At 38.2% G+C, this 21,291-nt stretch overlaps 1 protein-coding gene across 1 annotated transcript; it reads left to right on the top strand.

Moving 5' to 3' along the window:
- Nucleotides 1-25: 25 nt before the first annotated feature.
- On the top strand, nt 26-17,432 carry ehmt1a (euchromatic histone-lysine N-methyltransferase 1a). Its single transcript, XM_058776320.1, has 24 exons — nt 26-181; nt 880-946; nt 1,561-1,961; nt 2,865-2,964; nt 3,063-3,169; nt 3,273-3,510; nt 3,878-4,023; nt 4,245-4,388; nt 5,001-5,209; nt 5,314-5,406; nt 5,558-5,640; nt 7,373-7,479; nt 9,091-9,213; nt 9,396-9,497; nt 9,698-9,802; nt 10,252-10,406; nt 10,869-11,036; nt 12,963-13,107; nt 14,438-14,515; nt 14,727-14,842; nt 14,949-15,035; nt 16,110-16,188; nt 16,375-16,550; nt 16,671-17,432. Exons 2-24 carry the CDS (start codon nt 928-930, stop codon nt 16,870-16,872), a joined length of 3,183 nt encoding a protein of 1,060 aa, XP_058632303.1. The 5' UTR covers nt 26-181; nt 880-927; the 3' UTR covers nt 16,873-17,432.
- Nucleotides 17,433-21,291: the final 3,859 nt, after the last annotated feature.

The following is a 21,291-nucleotide window of genomic DNA, read 5'->3' on the forward strand; positions in this document are numbered from 1 at the left end:
TACACACTAAGCAACTAAACCCGGACAGTAAACGCCCCCCTTACCAGTAGAGGGCGCGGTGTGGTCACATGACAGTCGCAGGGTGCATGTAGCAGGGAAGTGCAGAGAGGAAGACAAGCCTCTAAACTTTCGGAATGAACTGAGTTGTTTTACAAACATGCAAACCATCATAAGTTAACGGGTAAGTATGTGCAAAGCAGTCATTTTTGTGGATGAATGTCCCACGCCGAATGTAGTTTATGGATACATGCTCCGTCTAGATTTGTGGTGGTGTGGCTGGTGTCATGCGCGTCTGTTAGCTACATTGTTTCATGTTGTTCATTGTAATTCCGCCCACAGTGAGCGCTGCGTCCGACATAAACATTAACAAATGCTGTTATATTCCTCAGTTAATAAGACACAGGAAATCACGAGTCTAATAGGCTGTCATGCCTTTTCAGCAATGCTAAGAAAGTATAATTTATCGTTTTGGAGGGCCTAAGAGACAGATTTGTTGGCTGTGTCTCAAAATCTAGTGTGATGCCCAGACATACAGCGTTTGATGGCCAAAGTGTTCTAAGTAGGCAGCTTAACTAGATTTTGAAACGCAACCCTTCAGGGCGCGGTTGAAACATTATTTCCGCCCATCAATAGTAAAAAAATACGTATTATTATTTTTAATCTGATCATATGTAGAATCGTTTTAATTGCTTTATTTCTGTCATTTTACATAAGTAAAAACCATTAGGCTCCAACCATACAATATAATTTACATTATGATTATGTATTTGTATATATTTTTTATATATTAATTGGTCGCATTATTTTTTACATAAACTGATTATTATAAAACATGCGAATATGATCATATTCTATTTCTAACACTGTAAATTCTCACAGAGGAAGGGACTTGGAGGTCTTTTTGGATTGCTCCAGGTTCCCCCTGCCATGGCCAAGTCCAAAAAAGGTGAGTTCATTGATTTCAAGGTTATTATTCATAATGCAAGTTCAGGTCGGTTAATGCATCCCATACTACAAAAGCATCTGGTATTCTTTTTCAGAATTGGTTCATGTATCAAGTGCGAAATGCACATTGTTTACACACCTTAATGTTTTTCATATGTGACCCTGGACCACAAAACCAATCATAAGGGTCAATTTTTTGAAATTGAGATTTATACATAATCTGAAAGCTGAACAAATAAACTTTCCATTGATGTATGGTTTGTTAGGATAGGTCAACATTTGTCTGAGATACAACTATTTGAAAATCTGGAATCTGAGGGTGCAAAAAAATAAAAATATTGAGAAAATAGCCTTTAAAGTTGTCCAAATGAAGTTCTTAGCAATGCATATTGCTAATCAAAAATTAAGTTTTTATATATTTATGGTAGGACATTTACAAAATATCTTCATGGCGCATGATCTTTACTTAATAACCTAATGATTTTTGACATAAAAGAAAAATGGATAATTTTGACCCATACAATGTATTTTTGGCTATTGCTACAAATATACCTGTGCTACTTATGACTGGTTTTGTGCTCCAGGGTCACATATTTTATCATGCTGTGGTTGTAGGTATGGACAGCCCTGTGGACCCACCGAGAAGAGGCAGGAAGACCAAATCCCTTGGTGCTGCTCCAAATGTTGGTAAACAACAGAGTGCTCTAGGCAGCACGAAGAGCCCAGGGACCGGCTTTCAGCTTCTCTCTGACCAGACATCCCTCAAGCTACCAGGTGAAAACATCATCTCAGGAAATCATGGCTCTATTCAGCAAGATAAAGAAGATGCTTCAGAAACACAGAGTTCTGAGTCTGGTAATGCTGCCAAGAGCATCCCCACTTTGTCCTCACCTGCAGCCAGACAGGAAGGGGATACCCAGAGAGGGCCGGAGGAGTTTAAAGCTGTGAATCCTGCTCCGCCACGTTTGGCTTGGAAAACCATGGTTAGACCAGCACCAGCTCCATCTGCTCTGAAGGTAGCCTGCTGCTTGCTTATGTACTTTCTAGTTCATATTAATGAGTCAGGAAAATGTGGAAGGCATGGATTTGGATGATCACCTAAAATGTTTGTGTTGGGGGGACTAACAGACTTTTCTGAACGTGGTTGGATATTTGTACTGATGCATAGTCAAATTCAAAGAGCCTGGGACAAAGACAATTTTATGGGAGTGATGCCCATAAATGATATTTCTTATATATGCCGTACCGTTCAATCAGTAAGATAAGTCAGTAAAATTTTTTCTTATGCTCACCAAATACAGCAAAAAGAGTAATTTGTAATATATTATTACAGGTTAGAATAACTGTTTTCTATTTTTATATACATTTTAAAATGTAATTTATTCATGTGATGGCAAAGCTGAATTTTTAGTAGCCATTATTCCAGTCTTCAATGCCACATGATCCTTCAGAAATCATTCTGCTGATCTGGTGCTCATTTATTATTATTTTTCACAGTTTAATTGTACTGCTTCTTATTATTTTCACAAATATTTGTGCTGGTTAATATTTTTGTGGAAACCACGATACAGTTTTTTCACGATTCTTTCTAATTCTGATGATTAGAAAGTTCAAAAAACAGCATTAATTCAAAATAAAACTCTGTGACTATGGAACAATTTAATGTATCCTTACTGAATAAAATCATTAACTCTTTAAAAGTAAGGCAGTGGTTAAGTTTAGGTATTGGGAAGGATTAGGGATGTAGAATATGGTCATGCAGAATATGTGCTTTATATGTGCTAATAAATAGCCAATAGTAGGCATGCTAATAATAAGCAACTAGTTAATCGTGAGAATTGGTCCCTATACTAAAATGTTACCAAAATCTGTCCAAAAATGACTTATACATGTCTGTTTTTATTAATGCAACAACATAGACAATGAACAGCGAGAAAAGTGCGTATGAGAGAGACGCGGAGTCCTCGCGCACACAGCATCTCAGTTTACCTCAGGAACTCAAAGACTCAACACAAACAGGTGTGAATTTTTTAGCTAAAATGTTTCATTAAAACCTCTTTGTTTAGAACACGAGAGTAAAACCAATTGCATGCCCCCCTGTTTGTATTCTTCTGTAGCCTCCAAGAAGAAGAAAAGAAAAATGGGCTTATATAATTTTGTTCCCAAAAAGAAACCAAAAGTGTCCAAGAAGCCGAATGTCTCGTTGTCCTCTTCAAATGAGCAGGTCTGATATCTTACACATTAGACTACTTCCATGTGTGTGAAATGAAGCCATTCATCTTGGCCAAATCTTGAACATTCAAGATCTTTGTTTCCAAACCCTGCAGGAAGATTCACATACAGTTGGCTGCAAAGTTTTGCAGATGTCCATTGAAGAGGCATTCAAAAATAGAGTTAGTTCTGAGAAACCAGAGAAGCAGGCTTCAGCGTCTGAGAGAGAAACTGCAGCGGAACCACATAAGAACAAGGAAACGGAGGACCTTCCACAAGGCCACGTTGAAGAATACACAGAGCTGCCTCTACATGCTCTGGCTCATGAAGGCATGTTCACAGAAGTCCCCACAGGTAGGTATTATCTGCACCTGAAGACAATAGAACTGAAGTCCACTTCTTGCTTACTTATCTATTTCATACTCCCACCTCATGATGAAGTGTGTATACTTCCTTTCTGTTTGTTTTCATACAATAGGTTGATCTCAGAATGAGCAGAGGCAGGTTTCAGACAGAGAATTGTAAGACTTTGTAAGACGATAATACCACATGGGAACGTGCATGCAGACCTTTTGTAAAAATAAACAACATTTTGTTGCATATTCGCTTGATTTCATACATCATCATAAAAAAGAAAGAAATGGCATATCAGGGAGGGTTTAGTAGCTGTAGGGTAGGGTTTCAAGTACCTAAAGTGGTCTAAAGTGTTTGTGTTTATCAGGTTTGCCGGAGGATAAAGAGAACATGGAGGCTGATGACATGTTGGAACCTCCACTGTGTAGCTGTCGCATGGAGGCTCCGAAGAACCAGGATGTAGTAACTCTTGCTGAGGGCAAGTGCATGGCTGTAGAGAGTGTTGATGGAAAGGTAGAACATGTCATGTTTCAAAACATCTGTCTGTGAAAGGATAACAAAATGAAATCTTTAAATATATTCAGACCACTGTAACAGTAACTGTAGTATATGCTTTTTTATGTATGGAAGCATTATACTTATGTGTTTGATTAGTAAATGGTGAATTGGTTTCAAGAAAGCATTAAAGAAAAACATTTTTGAGTGAAAGTGAGGTTTTTTTCCCCTCTCTCTAGCTGAGTTTATGTCGGAAGGTGATTCTGAAGCAGGAAATGATGCGTCCCTCTCTGAGGATTCCATTGCTGGTGTTGTGCGAGGATCATCGTGCGGGCATGGTGAAACATCAGAGCTGCCCAGGCTGCGGTTTCTTCTGCAGGGCTGTAAGTTAACCATACACTGGCTTTCAAAAGTTTGGGGCTGTTTTTTAAAAACCTGCATTTATTTAATAAAAAATACAGTAAAAACAGTAATATTGTGAAATATTATTATAATAACTGTAATAAGATAATAACTGTTTTTATATCTGATTATATTTTAAAATGTAATTTATTTCCTGTGATGGCAAAGCTGAATTTTCAGCAGCCATTACTTCAGTCTTTAGTGTTACATGTAAAAAAACAAAAACAACTCTTGAGTGGTGGTGTATGAAGAGCTTTCCCAAAGTATCCCGAAATTAAGAATGTATACACTTTCATTACTCATTTTTGTTTTATCAAACAAATACATTAGGGACATTGTAGAAATGTGCTATTATTACATTTTATCAGCTATTAGCAGCCAGCCATGATTAATAAGGGTTTTGTGAGGTCCATGTAGAATTCAAAAGGTGTGAGTGTGCTTGATTTTAAACACATTTTAAGTGCTATTTATTTCTTTAGTGGTTATAGTTTTTTAATTACAAAAAGTATCACCTTTAATAGTTCAACTTGGGAGTTAAAACCCTGATACACTGAAATTACAAAATTAATATGATAGTGGTCTATCTAATCCAGGGGTCGTTTATGGAATGTCAGCCAGATGGGAACATCTCTCACCGCTTTCACCGGAGCTGTGCCTCTCTGATCAGAGGTCAGGTCTACTGCCCTCACTGCGGTGAGGAGGCTAGTCATGCTAAGGAGGTCACAATCCCCAAACCTGACTGTGTTACTGCAGTGCCAACAGCCGCTGTGCCTGCGCACAAAAGAGACACCGCCTTAATGGAGTAAGTTTAAATCAGTTAAATCAATGGAGTAAGTTAAAGTAAATCTGATGTGTTTGCTCACACTGGTTACGTTGTTGTATATCTGTTATTATTTTGTCTTACAGCAGGGCTAAATTGGACTCTGTAGCTGTTTGTGGAGTGATAGACCCTGCTAAAGAATCACTGGAAAGCGTTTTAAATGCACTCGAGGATGGGAAGTAAGTATCTGTGTCCTGGTCCTGTACATCAGTGATGTCCTGATCCTATATCATTAAATAAATGCATTAGATAGTTTATTTGACCCTTCACCATTTGTAGATTTGCTTTGTTTCCTATAGTTTAAAACAAGCATTGCATATTTTTTTAAAGGTATAAGAAATTCAAGCTGCCTCCAAAGCAGCTTTACTTCTCTGCAAAGAGAGGAGAGCTCCAGAGGATCCTGCATATGCTGGGTATGATTTTTCTCAAGAAACCAGTCTTTGATATATATATATATCTCATACATACACACAGTATCTCACAGAAGTGAGTACACCCCTCACATTTTTGTAAATATTTTATTATATCTTTTCATGTGACAACACTGAATAAATGACACTTTGCTACAATGTAAAGTAGTGAGTGTACAGCTTGTATAACAGTGTAAATTTGCTGTCCCCTCAAAATAACTTAACACACAGACATTAATGTCTAAACCGCTGGCCACAAAAGTGAGTACACCCTTAAGTGAAAATGTCCAAATTGTGCCCAAAGTGTCAATATTTTGTCTGGCCACCATTATTTTCCAGCACGGCCTTAACCCTCTTGGGCATGGAGTTCAACAGAGCTTCACAGGTTGCCACTGGAGTCCTCTTCCACTCCTCCATGACGACATCACGGAGCTGGTGGATGTTAGAGACCTTGCGCTCCTCCACCTTCCGTTTGAGGATGCCCCACAGATGCTCAATAGGGTTTAGGTCTGGAGACATGCTTGGCCAGTCCATCACCTTTACCCTCAGCTTCTTTAGCAAGGCAGTGGTCGTCTTGGAGGTGTGTTTGGGGTCATTATCATGTTGGAATAGAAGGGAGGGGATCATGCTCTGCTTCAGTATGTCACAGTACATGTTGGCATTCATGGTTCCCTCAATGAACTGTAGCTTCCCAGTGCCAGCAGCACTCATGCAGCCCCAGACCATGACACTCCCACCACTTGCTTGACTGTAGGCAAGACATACTTGTCTTTGTACTCATCACCTGGTTGCCGCCACACACGCTTGACACCATCTTAACCAAATAAGTTTATATTGGTCTCATCAGACCACAGGACATGGTTCCAGTAATCCATGTCTTTAGTCTGTTTGTCTTCAGCAAACTGTCACAGGCTTTCTTGTGCATCATCTTTAGAAGAGGCTTCCTTCTGGGACGACAGCCATGCAGACCAATTTGATTCAGTGTGCGGCGTATGGTCTGAGCACTGACAGGCTAACCCCCCACCCCTTCAACCTCTGCAGCAATGCTGGTAGCACTCACACGTCTATTTCCCAAACACAACCTCTGGATATGACGCTGAGCACGTGCACTCAACTACTTTGGTCGACCATGGCGAGGCCTGTTCTGAGTGGATCCTGTCCTGTTAAACCGCTGTATGGTCTTGGCCACCGTTCTGCGGTTCAGTTTCAGGGTCTTGCCAATCTTCTTATAGCCTACGCCATCTTTATGTAGAGCAACAATTATTTTTTTTCAGATCCTCAGAGAGTTCTTTTCCATGAGGTGCAATGTTGAAGTTCCGGTGACCAGTACGAGAGAGTGAGAGCGATAACACCAAATTTAACATACCTGCTCCCCATTCACACCTGAGACCTTGTAACACTAACGAGTCACATGACACCGGGGAGAGAAAATGGCTAATTGGGCCCAATTTGGACATTTTCACTTAGGGGTGTACTCACTTTTGTGTTTAGACATTAATGTCTATGTGTTGAGTTATTTTGAAGGGACAGCAAATTTACACTGTTATACAAGCTGTACACTCACTACTTTACATTGTAGCAAAGTGTCATTTCTTCAGTGTTGTCACATGAAAAGATATAATAAAATATTTACAAAGATGTGAGGGGTGTACTCACTTCTGTGAGATACTGTATATATGCATGATGTACTAGATGCTTTGTGATTGATAACTGGTATTGTTTTGATGGTAATCAGTGGAAGGTGTGGACCCAAATTTGCGGATGGACAGTGAGAAGAGGAAGACTTCCTTGCATTGTGCTGCTGAGGAGGGACATAAAGAGATCTGCCATATATTAGTGCAGGTACTACTTACGATAATAGCACACATTCACATTCAGAAATTATCTATGTTTCGTAATATACACTACCATTCGAACGTCTAGGGTCTGTAAGTCTCTTATGCTCAGCAAGGCTGCATTTTTTCAGAATACAGTAAAAACAGTAATATTGAGAAATATTAATATTTTAAAGGGGTCATATAATGGTACATGCACTTTTACAAGTTGATTGTACTGAAATGTGTGTTAGCAGTGCCTGTACACAACCATCATAAAATGATAAAAATCCATCCAGTGTTTTTTTTTTAATCTCCTTATTTGTTTTACCCTGTCTCAAATCAAGCTGTTCGACCGTGTGACGTCACACGGTCGGACGCCCCTCCCACGATGGTTGATTGACAGCAGTGTTTCAACACAGACCCGCCCTTGCTCGTGAGCGAGCTGTCAATCATAGTCCGCGTCATTGTTGATATACGCTGGAGCTGTCTATGAGCAGAATGGCGTCTAGCGATTGTGGTGTTCTGTTCTCGGTGCAATAATGAACACAGCAGTCATTTTGGTGTTCCTAAGTCCGAACCGCTGAAGACACAGTGGCTGAGTTTCGCTTTTGAAGGAATATTCCCCACGAGCAACGTCAATGTTTTCATGTTTGCGCGAATCATTTTCACCAGACTGCTTTATAAATGAAGGTCAGTATAAAGCTGGTTTTGCTAAGAAGCTGCTCCTGAAAAAGAATCGGTACCAACTATTTGTGTTCCTGCTGAACCTCCAGAAGAAGTGAGTGTAACGTTTAATTAACCTTTATATTAATCTTTATATTAATCTTTGCAAATCGCTAGCACGCTTCACGATGTATGTGGCTAATGTTTACATTCAGGGTACATGCATGTTTTCTATTCTGACGTTCTCAATATAATTAATAATCCCACGTTTATAATGAACAAAAGCGTTACGGTTGCACAGTATCCTCAGAGACTCCGCTGCCATTCTTCAAAATATACCCTCAACTGTTGTCAAGGCAACACTCCACGTGTGTTGTGTCAAAAACGCCCCACAGAACAGAGGGGCGGGGCGAGCAAAGCTCACTAGCATTTAAAAACACACGCACTAAAACGGTGTGCTGAACAGAGAGCTGTTTTTGACCAGGTAAAATGAGTGTTTTCTTACAATACTAATGAGAATTTTTAATTAAAGTATATTACAAACTTTCAATTTAGACCCTAAAGAATCATATTAGCTTGTACAAAAATGGCATTATATGACCCCTTTAAATATTATAATTTTTTACATAGTTTCAAAACTTAATTTAATCCTGTGATGGCAAAGCTGAATAATTTCAGCTTTCAGTGTCACATTATTCTTCAGAAATCATTCTAATTTGCTGATTTGGTGCTCAAGAAACATTTTATTTATTTATTTATGATAACTTTTGAAAATTGTTGTAATAGGACCTGATGCAATTACTTTGTATAACATGGGTATAAACTTAAGTTCTTTTTTAAATTATTTTTATATAATTTATTATGTTTTATATTTAATTTTTTAATATTCCATTTTCCATGAGTACATCCAGTATAATATGCTCTAATTTAATATTGAAGTTTAGTAATATAAATATTTTCTTTATCTCTATAGGCTGGTGCGAACCTGGACACGTGTGATTCGGAGCAGAGAACTCCTCTGATGTATGCCTGTGAGAACAATCACTTAGAAACAGTCAAATACTTACTGAAAGCTGGTGCTTCTACTGGGCATAAGGTATGATAGCCAGCCTTCATCTGTCAATCAACTGTGAAATACAAAATGTTTTGCTACACAGTTATCTCATGCTACCCATTGATTTAATGAGGTATTGAAATCCCCAAGCCACTGTATGCAATGTGTTCAGTATGCAAGGTATTTGCATGATTAAAATCTATTGATTTATGCCTTCTTCACAGGATATGAGAGGCTCTACATGTCTTCACTTGGCAGCCAGAGGAGGACACACAGGTGTGCTGCAGTATCTTGTCTCCATGCCATCCGTAGACGTCAACTGTAAGGTAACAATGTGAATGAGTTTGTTATATAGAATGTACGTTTTTGTGTACATGCCATATTTATTTACCCTTAAATTACATTTTAATTTGAGTTTTTTGAGGATGTTTTAAGGAGTTTTTGACAGCAAAACTACCCATTCTTAGATGCTGTATGGATACTGGAGTGCTTAATAATTGAAGTTTATGGGTCTTCTTTTGGTCAGGATGATGGCGGGTGGGCTCCTCTTACCTGGGCAACTGAGAACACGAATCTAGAGCAGGTGAAGATGCTGATCTCAGTGGGCGCTGATGTCCAAATAAGAGATAAGGTCTGTGAGTATTTCATCTCAATATTTCAGCTTTTTGATGCACTTTTTTCACCTTGTTTGTTAAAATCAGACTGCTAAAATGGATTGCCTGCAAATAATTGATTGTAAATCATTTAATAGATTTCCACCTGAATATGTACACTACCATTCAGAAGATTAATAAATTAATACTTTTATTCAGCAAAAAGGCATTAAATTGATTACAGGTGCTCTTCTTTTGAGCTCTATATTCAGCAAAGAATCCTGAAAAAAACCTCTTGTTTTCAACATTGATAATAAAATGAAATGTTTCTTGAGCACCAAGTCAGCATATTAGAATGATTTCTTAAGGATCATGTGACATTAATCTTACCAGTCCCAAACTTTGGAACACTAGTGCTTATGTATGATGGATATGTGATTTTATCATCAGGAGATGAATTTTGCTTGTGGTCTGATGTGTTATCTAGGAGGAGAATGTCTGCCTCCACTGGGCAGCATTCTCTGGCTGTGATGAGATCGCTCAGCTGCTGCTTGACAAGAGATCTGACCTACATGCTGTGAACATCCATGGAGACTCACCTCTGCACATTGCTGTCAGACAGAACCAGCTGGACTGTGTAATGTAAGTGTAGAACAAAAAGAGTATACCTAGATAACTGGGAGCCAAGACCCTTTATGAGCACTAAAATATTAAGGAACTATTCATGTTATCCCAAGGTCACTTTAGGGGAAGTTAGTTCAGTTGAGGCCATCTGGGTAACAAACTGGGTTTCTCTGTAGGCAAAAGACAAACAAGCACGGCTCATATCTGCTTCAATGAATGACTTCCGTATGATGATAAATTTCTAAAATATATTGACCACCATATTGAACATTACAGTGTCTCCAATTAATTTTTCAAGTCACCTTTATTTCTGTGGCACTTTATACAAGACAGATTGTGTTAAAGCATCTGCTCAGAGATAGGAAAATATCAGTGTCAATTATGGATGTTAAACTATAGACAATTCCGATTCAATTCAGACAAAGGTTTGTGATTGAAACTGTCATCTGTAAAAGGACTAATTTTAAGCTTGGTCTCTAGGCTGTTTCTGTCTCGAGGAGCAGATGTAAATCTGAAAAACAAGGACGGTGAGACTCCTTTGGACTGCTGTAGCATAAATTCCAAGATGTGGACAATCCTTAACACCAATAAGAAGCTGACAGATGCTAGAAGAGGCAGAGACAGCTTAAGAGAAAGACTCCTCTGCAGGTAATGCAAGAACACTAGGATCAAATCTTTCTGTTTTGCAGGGTAATATCACAGACAGTATTTTGTTACATATTCTATTCTTTTTCCAAGCATCTTGGAGATGGTTCTACAGTACTTATGGATTTAGTCTGTTTGTTTTCTGTCTCTTTATGTAATCGCCGACAGACTTGATGGTGGTGAGCTCAGATCTCGGTTTTTGAGACTCCTTGTGCATACAAATATCTTACTGGATTATTACAATTAATGGCAAAAGAAATGTTTGGAAATATAAATCGATCCTTCCCACTGGCATGCTAAAGCAAAATATAAAGACAACTGTCTTAAAACAGTTTTTCTCTGTGAGTCCAATGCAATATTCCAAGTCTAAGATATTTTTGGTATTTGTGCTGGAAGTATTATTTTTTTATTAACAAAAACTGTGAATATTAAATTAATGAACCACTTTTGATTTTCTGATTCCAAAAGTTTCAATGCACAATCCTCACAAATAGAAAATACAGTGAAATAGACTTACATTAGTTTAAAGGGGTCATCGGATGCAAAATTCACTTTACAAGTTGTTTGAACATAAATGTGTGTTGGATGTGTGTGTACACATCCATCCTATAATGATAGAAATCCACCCAGTGGTTTTTTTTAAATCCCCCTTTTTCAAATCAGGCTGTTCTGAGAGCCCTGTCAGAATGACGTAGTTTTGCACAGGCCGCTCCCACGAGAGTTGATTGACACGGCCGTCTTACCTTAGACCCGCCCTGAGTGAGCTTTCATCCGTCCACCACTGTGTCGACTCCAGTGCAGGGGGAGACAAGAATGTCTCCGATTAAGCGATTGCGGTGTTTTGTTGTTGGATGTAATAATGAATATAGCAGTCGGCATTTACTCCTGACATCTGAGCCGCTGAAGACACGGTGGATTACGTTTGTTTTTGAAGGGAATGCGCCCCCTGATCTACCTAAATGTGTCTATGTTCACTCGAATCATTCGTGATCCAGCTTCACCTACAGAAGAAGTGAGTATAAGGGTTTTTAATGAATCTTTGGAAATCGCCTTTCCTAATAATGTGCTAATTAGCAAGTTTCAGGATGAATGTGGCTAAAGTAAACAGTGAGAGCAGCTCTGAAGAGAGGGGCGGAGTCAGCGGAGCTCATTAACATTTAAAGGAAAATGCTACAAAACGGCTTGCTCTGACAAGAGCTTGTTTTTGACAGGTTTAAAAGGTGTTTTTACACTTCCATTGAGAAATTTTAACTAAACTATGTTACAGACTTTTCATTAAGGCCCTAAAGTATCATATCAGCTTGTGGAAAATGGGCATCCGATGACCCCTTTAATATATTAATTGTGGGCCGAAGCCCTTTGAAGAAACACTGATCTATTACTTTTTCCTGTTTTTTTTATTTTATTTTTTTATCTTGATTATTCAAGTAAAACTTTTGGCAAGACAAGTTTGTTGTTAAACTATAACTATTCATTATTTTTAATATTGATAATACACAAAAAGTTACACTTTGAGAAAACTATATAAAATAATAATGTGTGGCTTCTGTATGTTTTGTAAGGTAGAAATAGCTACTCTTCATTGATGTGAAATTTCAAGTCCATGTACTGTGCTGTACTGTAATGCAGTATTTATCTCAAATTAATCAGTACTGCATCTTTTCAAACAAGATTTTTGCAGCTTCGGGTCCATACCAAAAACCAGTGAAAACTGGCTACAGCTGAATCAATATTCCATTCATTTAGCTTGACTTAAAGAAATCTAAAGTATCCACACATTTCTTAGTCTTCTTTCTGCTTTTCTTTGCGCAGCTTCAAAGTCAGCTGTCGTGCCCATGTGCGAATGGCCTTAAAATATATTGAATGTTTGGCACATAATGTGGGTAAATATTTTATGTGATTGTGGGACTGTTGTGCGTTGTGTTTCAGAGATGTGTCCCGAGGCTATGAGGACGTCCCTGTGCCATGTGTGAATGGGGTGGACCATGAGCCCTGCCCCAGCAACTTCAAATACGTTCCAGAGAACTGTTTTACCTCTCAAGTGAATATAGATGAGAACATAACGCACTTACAGGTAAGAGGCTTAGAGGCATACAGGTGCTGGTCATATAATTAGTGAAATAAATCAACTTTTTGATGATATTCTAATTCCATTCAAAAAGTGAAACTTGTATATTATATTCATTCATTACACACAGACTGATATATTTCAAATGTTTATTTCTTTTAATTTTGATGATTAGAGCTTACAGCTCATGAAAGTCAAAAATCAGTATCTCAAAATATTAGAATATTACTTAAGACCAATACAAAGAAAGGATTTTTAGAAATCTTGGCCAACTGAAAAGTATGAAAATGAAAAGTATGAGCATGTACAGCACTCAATACTTAGCTGGGGCTCCTTTTGCCTGAATTACTGCAGCAATGCGGTGTGGCATGGAGTCGATCAGTCTGTGGCACTGTTCAGGTGTTATGAGAGCCCAGGTTGCTCTGATAGTGGCCTTCAGCTCTTCTGCATTGTTGGGTCTGGTGTCTCTCATCTTCCTCTTGACAATACCCATAGATTCTCTATGGGGTTCAGGTCAGCGAGTTTGCTGGCCAATCAAGCACAGTAACACTATGGTCATTGAACCAGCTTTTGGTACCTTTGGCAGTGTGGGCAGGTGCCAAGTCCTGCTGGAAAATGAAATCAGCATCTCCATAAAGCTTGTCAACAGAAGGAAGCATGAAGTGCTCTAAAATTTCCTGGTAGATGGCTGTGTTGACTGTGGACATCAGAAAACACAGTGGACCAACACCAGCAGATGACATGGCAGCCCAAATCATCACTGACTGTGGAAACTTCACACTGGACTTCAAGCAACATGGATTCTGTGCCTCTCCACTCTTCCTTCAGACTCTGGGACCTTGATTTCCAAATGAAATGTAAAATTTACTTTCATCTGAAAAGAGGACTTTGGACCACTGAGCAACAGTCCAGTTCTTTTTCTCCACAGCCCAGGTAAGATGCTTCTGACGTTGTCTCTGGTTCTCTGGTCTTCTGGATCATTGCCAAGTCAGCAGTCTTCCCCATTATTGTGGTTTCAAAGAACAAGAGAGACCCAGAATTTATACTGTAGGGATGGTCATTTATTCAAACTCAAATGTAAATATTCTAATATTTTGAGATACTTATTTTTGACTTTCATGAGCTGTAAAAGAAATAAACATTTGAAATATATCAGTCTATGTAATGAATGAATATAATATACAAGTTTCACTTTTTGAATGGAATTAGTGAAATAAATCAACTTTTTGATGATATTCTAATTATATGACCAGCACCTGTAGTGTCAAAAGCCATAGCAAGGTTAATGCTGTTATTACAGCTATATGAAATGCTTGTCTCTCTCTCACTGGAATAGCATTGCAGTTGTAAAGATGACTGTGCATCAAGCAGCTGTATCTGTGGCCAGCTCAGCATGCGCTGTTGGTATGACAAGGTAAGATGCTGCTAGTGCTAAATTATTCATTTTAGCAGGATAAATGACATGGTAATGATACAGTGACATAAACAATAGATGTTGCCAATCCCAGCTCTTTAGCAGCTGTTTGACAACATATTAATAGTCACCAGCCATGATTGTGCTGTGTATGGCCATATGATTAGAGGGGGATTTTTGTAATGCTTATTATTGATTTCTTGGTGTGCAGGATGGCCGGTTGTTGAAAGAGTTCAGCAGGGATGATCCACCCTTCCTGTTTGAGTGTAACCATACCTGTTCCTGTTGGAGAACGTGCCGAAATAGAGTGATACAGAATGGCCTTCGGTAATATAACGAATAGATGTATTATTGCATATTCCCTGAATATTTTGTAAACTATTATTAATCTCTTTTTGTAAACTATTATTAGTAAATATTTTCTCATCTTTAGGGTCAGACTGCAGGTGTTTAGGACTGAGAGGATGGGCTGGGGGGTCCGAGCACTGCAGGATATTCCTGAGGGAACTTTCGTATGCGAGTATGACCCTCTCTTTAGATCAGTTGCTTTACACAAAAATGAACACAAATCCACAGCAATATTCAAAGGCCTCATAACTTTTCCCAGTTGTTTATTTACTGGACAAGGCTTTTTTAGCTCATAATTTCCACCCAGTACTTTTTATAGAAAAAAATTATATTTGTTATAAAAATTCCAGGTGTAGAAAAGGTACTTTTGAAATCATATATCCAGGACAGTAGGTATTCCTGGCTCGATTTTAAAGAAAAAAAAAAAAAGAATTAATATTGATATTAAGTTATAATATATACATTATAATATTACTTTATTGGAATATGTGACCCTGGACCACAAAACCATTCATAAGGGTACATTTTTTTTAAATTGAGATTCATACACCATCTGAAAGCTTAATAAATAAGGGCAATATAGGACAATATTTTGCTGAGATACAACTATTTGAAAATCTGGAATACGAGGGTGCAAAAAAATCAAAATATTGAGAAAATCGGCGTTAAAGTTGTCCAAATGAAGTCCTTAGCAAGGCGTATTATTAATCAAAAATTAAGATTTGATATATTTAAGGCAGGAAATTTACAAAATATCTTCATGGAACATGATCTTTACTTGATATCCTAATGATTTTTGGCATAAAAGTAAAATGGATCATTTTGACCCATACAATGTATTTTTGGCTATTGCTACAAATATACCCCAGCGACTTAAGACTGGCTTTGTGCTCCAGGGTCACATATATCCATCAGTTTTTTTTTTTTTTTATAATTCTGTTATCTTGAGGCTTACTTGGAAGTTTTCTGAGGCCCATTTTAAATGGCTATTATTATAGTTGTCTCTTCATGTTAACCTTGTGTTGAATTATTTTAACATGAAAAAATTACATGCAGCATATTAAGGAAGCAATGCTTGCATTCTGAAGAACTCTCCTACTGACTCCAGTGTCAAGGATTTTAATTTAATGCCAAATGTGCTACAAAAATGAAAGCCATTAGGGGAATTATCAATTATTCAGATGTGATTAATCTCATGCTGTTTCAGTCCAATACTTGTGCCCTGAGGATTTTTCTCTGTGTGCAGGTTTGCAGGTGAAATCATTTCAGATGGGGAAGCTAATGTTCGGGAAAATGACTCGTACATGTTCAACCTAGACAATAAGGCAAGTTTAGAGGTTTATCTTGTTAAAATTGTGCTAAAATGTAAGATTATCATTTTCGCAAGTGAATGCTTTTCATACATGTCACCTTCAGGGGGCGCTAACGTATATTAAAATGTGAATGGAGCTCAAGCACAGCTCATTTGGATAGTGTATTTAATGGTGATTAGTTTGTTTGTTTTTTTCTAGGTTGGAGAGGTCTACTGCATTGATGCCCAGTTTTATGGTAATGTTAGTAGGTTTATGAATCACTTTTGTGAACCCAATCTATTCCCAGTGAGGGTGTTCACCAAACACCAGGACATGCGCTTTCCTCGAATTGCACTCTATGCAAGCAAGGCTATTCAAGCTGGAGATGAGCTTGGGTAAACCTTTATAATTTTTTTTTCCCTCATTGTTTGTTTTATTTATCCATTGACACATTTGTAATCAAAGTAATTCCCCAGGTTGCTTGAATTAAAACTAATTTTCTTTTCTTTCATCAGGTTTGACTATGGTGATCCCTACTGGCAAATCAAGAAAAAGTACTTCCGTTGTCAGTGTGGCTCTGCAAAATGTAGATACTCTGAGACCATTCCGGGCCAGAACCACACGGACAGCTCGGTCCGAGCGCTCAGTGTTCAGACTGTTGCTCAGGTGGAACACATCCAGTCAGCTAACACGGCTATAGCAATAACTCAACCCTGAGCCCTTCACACGTACAACAGGATGTGCTGAGACCTTTGATGTATAAATATGGTTAGGAGTGCAACACATCATTTCCTGAATCTCAGCTCTAAGGAAGGACAATTTGTGCAGAGATACAGCATCATTTAATTTATCACCACGCTGTTGAGGGCATTTGTAATAAGACTTTTAATCAAAGGTGTTTTGGACCTTTTTTTATCTGAATGCATGTCTCACAAAGTTTTTATCTTCTTAGGATGATGGTGAGGCTCCTTAATTGTATGAGATAGGCACTAGCGTGTATTAGACTTTTGTACATTTTTAAGCATAAACTATTATATACTTGGTATAAAAAACAGGGTTTTAGTTGATTATCATAAGCAAAAAAGAGAGTAGTAGTAGAACAGATGGACAAGTTCTGCTGGCTTTTTTTTTTTTTTTTTACTCCATGTCTTCTCAGGAGCAGAGATCAGGGCTGTTTTCTAATCAGTTTTTCCATGTATTGAAATTTAACTATGAAATGGTTACAGAATTTTAAATATCATGCTTGTGAAAAATAAAGCTTTCAGTGATGGTTTTTATTATTAATTCGATTATTTGTAATTTAGCTGTGGCCTATCAGTCAGCCTTTCATGCTGGACAAGTGCACACACGGAATTTCACTGAAGCACACTATTAATTTGTTTATGCATTACAGGTGTGTGTATATATATATATATATATATATATATATATATATATATACATATACATATACATATACATACACACAGTGGGGCAAAAAAGTATTTAGTCAGCCACCAATTGTGCAAGTTCTCCCACTTAAAAAGATGAGAGAGGCCTGTAATTTTCATCATAGGTATACCTCAACTATGAGAGACAAAATGAGAAAAACAAAACCAGAAAATCACATTGTAGGATTTTTAAAGAATTAATTGGTAAATTTCTCGGTAAAATAAGTATTTGGTCACCTACAAACAAGCAAGATTTCTGGCTCTCACAGACCTGTAACTTCTTCTTTAAGAGGCTCCTCTGTCCTCCACTCGTTACCTGTATTAATGGCATCTGTGTGAACTTATCAGTATAAAAGACACCTGTCCACAACCTCAAACAGTCCAGCTCCAAACTCCACCATGGCCAAGACCAAAGAGCTGTCAAAGGACACCAGAAACAAAATTGTAGACCTGCACCAGGCTGGGAAGACTGAATCTGCAATAGGTAAGCAGCTTGCTGTGAAGAAATCAACTGTGGGAGCAATTATTAGAAAATGGAAGACATACAAGACCACTGATAATCTCCCTTGATCTGGGGCTCCACGCAAGATCTCACCCCGTGGGGTCAAAAGAACCACACGGGGGACCTAGTGAATGACCTGCAAAGAGCTGGGACCAAAGTAACAAAGGCCTCAAATCCTGCAGTGCCAGACGTGTCCCCTGCTTAAGCCAGTACATGTCCGGCCCGTCTGAAGTTTGCTAGAGAGCATTTGGATGATCCAGAAGAGGATTGGGAGAATGTCATATGGTCAGATGAAACCAAAATAGAACTTTTTGGTAAAAACTCAACTTGTCGTGTTTGGAGGAGAAAGAATGTGAAGCATGGGGGTGGAAACATCATGCTTTGGGGCTGTTTTTCTGCAAAGGGACCAGGACAACTGATCCGTGTAAACGAAAGAATGAATGGGGCCATGTATCGTGAGATTTTGAGTGAAAACCTCCTTCCATCAGCAAGGGCTTTGAAGATGAAACGTGGCTGGGTCTTTCAGCATGACAATGATCCCAAACATACCGCCCGGGCAACGAAGGAGTGTCTGCGTAAGAAGCATTTCAAGGTCCTGGAGTGGCCTAGCCAGTCTCCAGATCTCAACCCCATCGAAAATCTTTGGAGGGAGTTGAAAGTCCGTGTTGCCCAGCGACAGCCCCAAAACATTACTGCTCTGCATGGAGGAATGGGCCAAAATACCAGCAACAGTGTGTGAAAACCTTGTGAAGACTTACAGAAAATGTTTGACCTCTGTCATTGCCAACAAAGGGTATATAACAAAGTATTGAGATGAAATTTTGTTATTGACCAAATACTTATTTTCCACCATAATTTGCAAATAAATTCTTTAAAAATCCTACAATGTGATTTTCTGGATTTTTTTTTCTTCTCATTTTGTCTCTCATAGTTGAGGTATACCTATGATGAAAATTACAGGCCTCTCTCATCTTTTTAAGTGGGAGAACTTGCACAATTGGTGGCTGACTAAATACTTTTTTGCCCCACTGTATATACTGTATGTGTGTGTATATGTACAGGTGCTGGTCATATAATAAATATAATAAAAGTTGATTTATTTCACTAATTCCATTCAAAAAGTGAAACTTGTATATTATATTCATTCATTACACACAGACTGATATATTTCAAATGTTTATTTCTTTTAATTTTGATGATTAGAGCTTACAGCTCATGAAAGTCAAAAATCAGTATCTCAAAATATTAGAATATTACATAAGACCAATACAAAGAAAGGATTTTTAGAAATCTTGGCCTACTGAAAAGTATGAAAATGAAAAGTATGAGCATGTACAGCACTCAATACTTAGTTGGGGCTCCTTTTGCCTGAATTACTGCAGCAATGCGGCGTGGCATGGAGTCGATCAGTCTGTGGCACTGCTCAGGTGTTATGAGAGCCCAGGTTGCTCTGATAGTGGCCTTCAGCTCATCTGCATTGTTGGGTCTGGTGTCTCTCATCTTCCTCTTGACAATACCCCATAGATTCTCTATGGGGTTCAGGTCAGGCGAGTTTGCTGGCCAATCAAGCACAGTAACACTATGGTCATTGAACCAGCTTTTGGTACCTTCAGCAGTGTGGGCAGGTGCCAAGTCCTGCTGGAAAATGAAATCAGCATCTCCATAAAGCTTGTCAACAGAAGGAAGCATGAAGTGCTCTAAAACTTCCTGGTAGATGGCTGCGTTGACTGTGGACATCAGAAAACACAGTGGACCAACACCAGCAGATGACATGGCAGCCCAAATCATCACTGACTGTGGAAACTTCACACTGGACTTCAAGCAACATGGATTCTGTGCCTCTCCACTCTTCCTTCAGACTCTGGGACCTTGATTTCCAAATGAAATGTAAAATTTACTTTCATCTGAAAAGAGGACTTTGGACCACTGAGCAACAGTCCAGTTCTTTTTCTCCACAGCCAGTTAAGATGCTTCTGACGTTGTCTCTGGTTCAGAAGTGGCTTGGTAGCCCTTTTCCTGAAGATGTCTGAGCGTGGTGACTCTTGATGCACTGACTCCAGCTTCAGTTCACTCCTTGTGAAGCTCTCCCAAGTGTTTGAATCGGCTTTGCTTGACTGTATTCTCAGGCTTGTGGTCATCCCTGTTGCTTGTGCACCTTTTCCTACCCAAATTCTTCCTTCCAGTCAACTTTGAATTTAATATGCTTTGATACAGCACTCTGTAAACAGCCACACCTTTCAGTAATGACCTTCTGTGACTTACCCTCTTTGTGGAGGGTGTCAATGTTCGTCTTCTGGATCATTGCCAAGTCAGCAGTCTTCTCCATTATTGTGGTTTCAAAGAACAAGAGATACCCAGAATTTATACTGTAGGGATGGTCATTTATTCAAACTCAAATGTAAATATTCTAATATTTTGAGATACTGATTTTTGACTTTTATGAGCTGTAAGCTCTAATCATCAAAATTAAAAGAAATAAACATTTGAAATATATCAGTCTGTGTGTAATGAATGAATATAATATACAAGTTTCACTTTTTCAGTGGAATTATGTGTTGAATTAAACGATGCCTCCATTTCCGCCAAAACTTTTGCGACCTTAACTGCAGTTTTACTAAGACTAATGGGTGAACCAGAATTATTGCAGATTACAAACTGGCATAATAAAACAATAGTGAAATAAATCAACTTTTTGATGATATTCTAATTATATGACCAGCACCTGTATATACACTTCGCTCAAAACAAATTGTGTGCTTCAGTGAAATTCAGAGTGTGCATGTTCTTTTGAACTTTGTTAATCAAATAATTCTGACAAAAATCAAAGAAACCTGAAAAATCTAACATGGTTCTAGAAAAAAATTCTTATGGATGAAAATAAGAAATCTTTGTTGAGCACCAAGCATATTAGACTGATTTCTGAAGGATCATGTGGAACAAAGGCTGCTGAAAATTCAGCTTTCCCTTTATAGGATTAAAATTACATTTGAAAGTATATTAAAATGTAGAACAATTATTTTAAATTGCAATAATATTTTGCAGCGTTCCTGTTTATCAGGTAAATTAAGCATAAGAGACTTCTTCCCAAAGCATTAAAAACCGACTAAAACGGCAGTGTATATACATACTGTATGTAAAAATACTTTGTAGTATTTACAAACATAGTGTAGTATTTATTGGATGTTCTGTAGGCTACTGAAAACA

The sequence above is a fragment of the Onychostoma macrolepis genome, chromosome 05 (assembly GCF_012432095.1).
Source record: "Onychostoma macrolepis isolate SWU-2019 chromosome 05, ASM1243209v1, whole genome shotgun sequence".
NCBI lineage: Eukaryota > Metazoa > Chordata > Actinopteri > Cypriniformes > Cyprinidae > Onychostoma > Onychostoma macrolepis.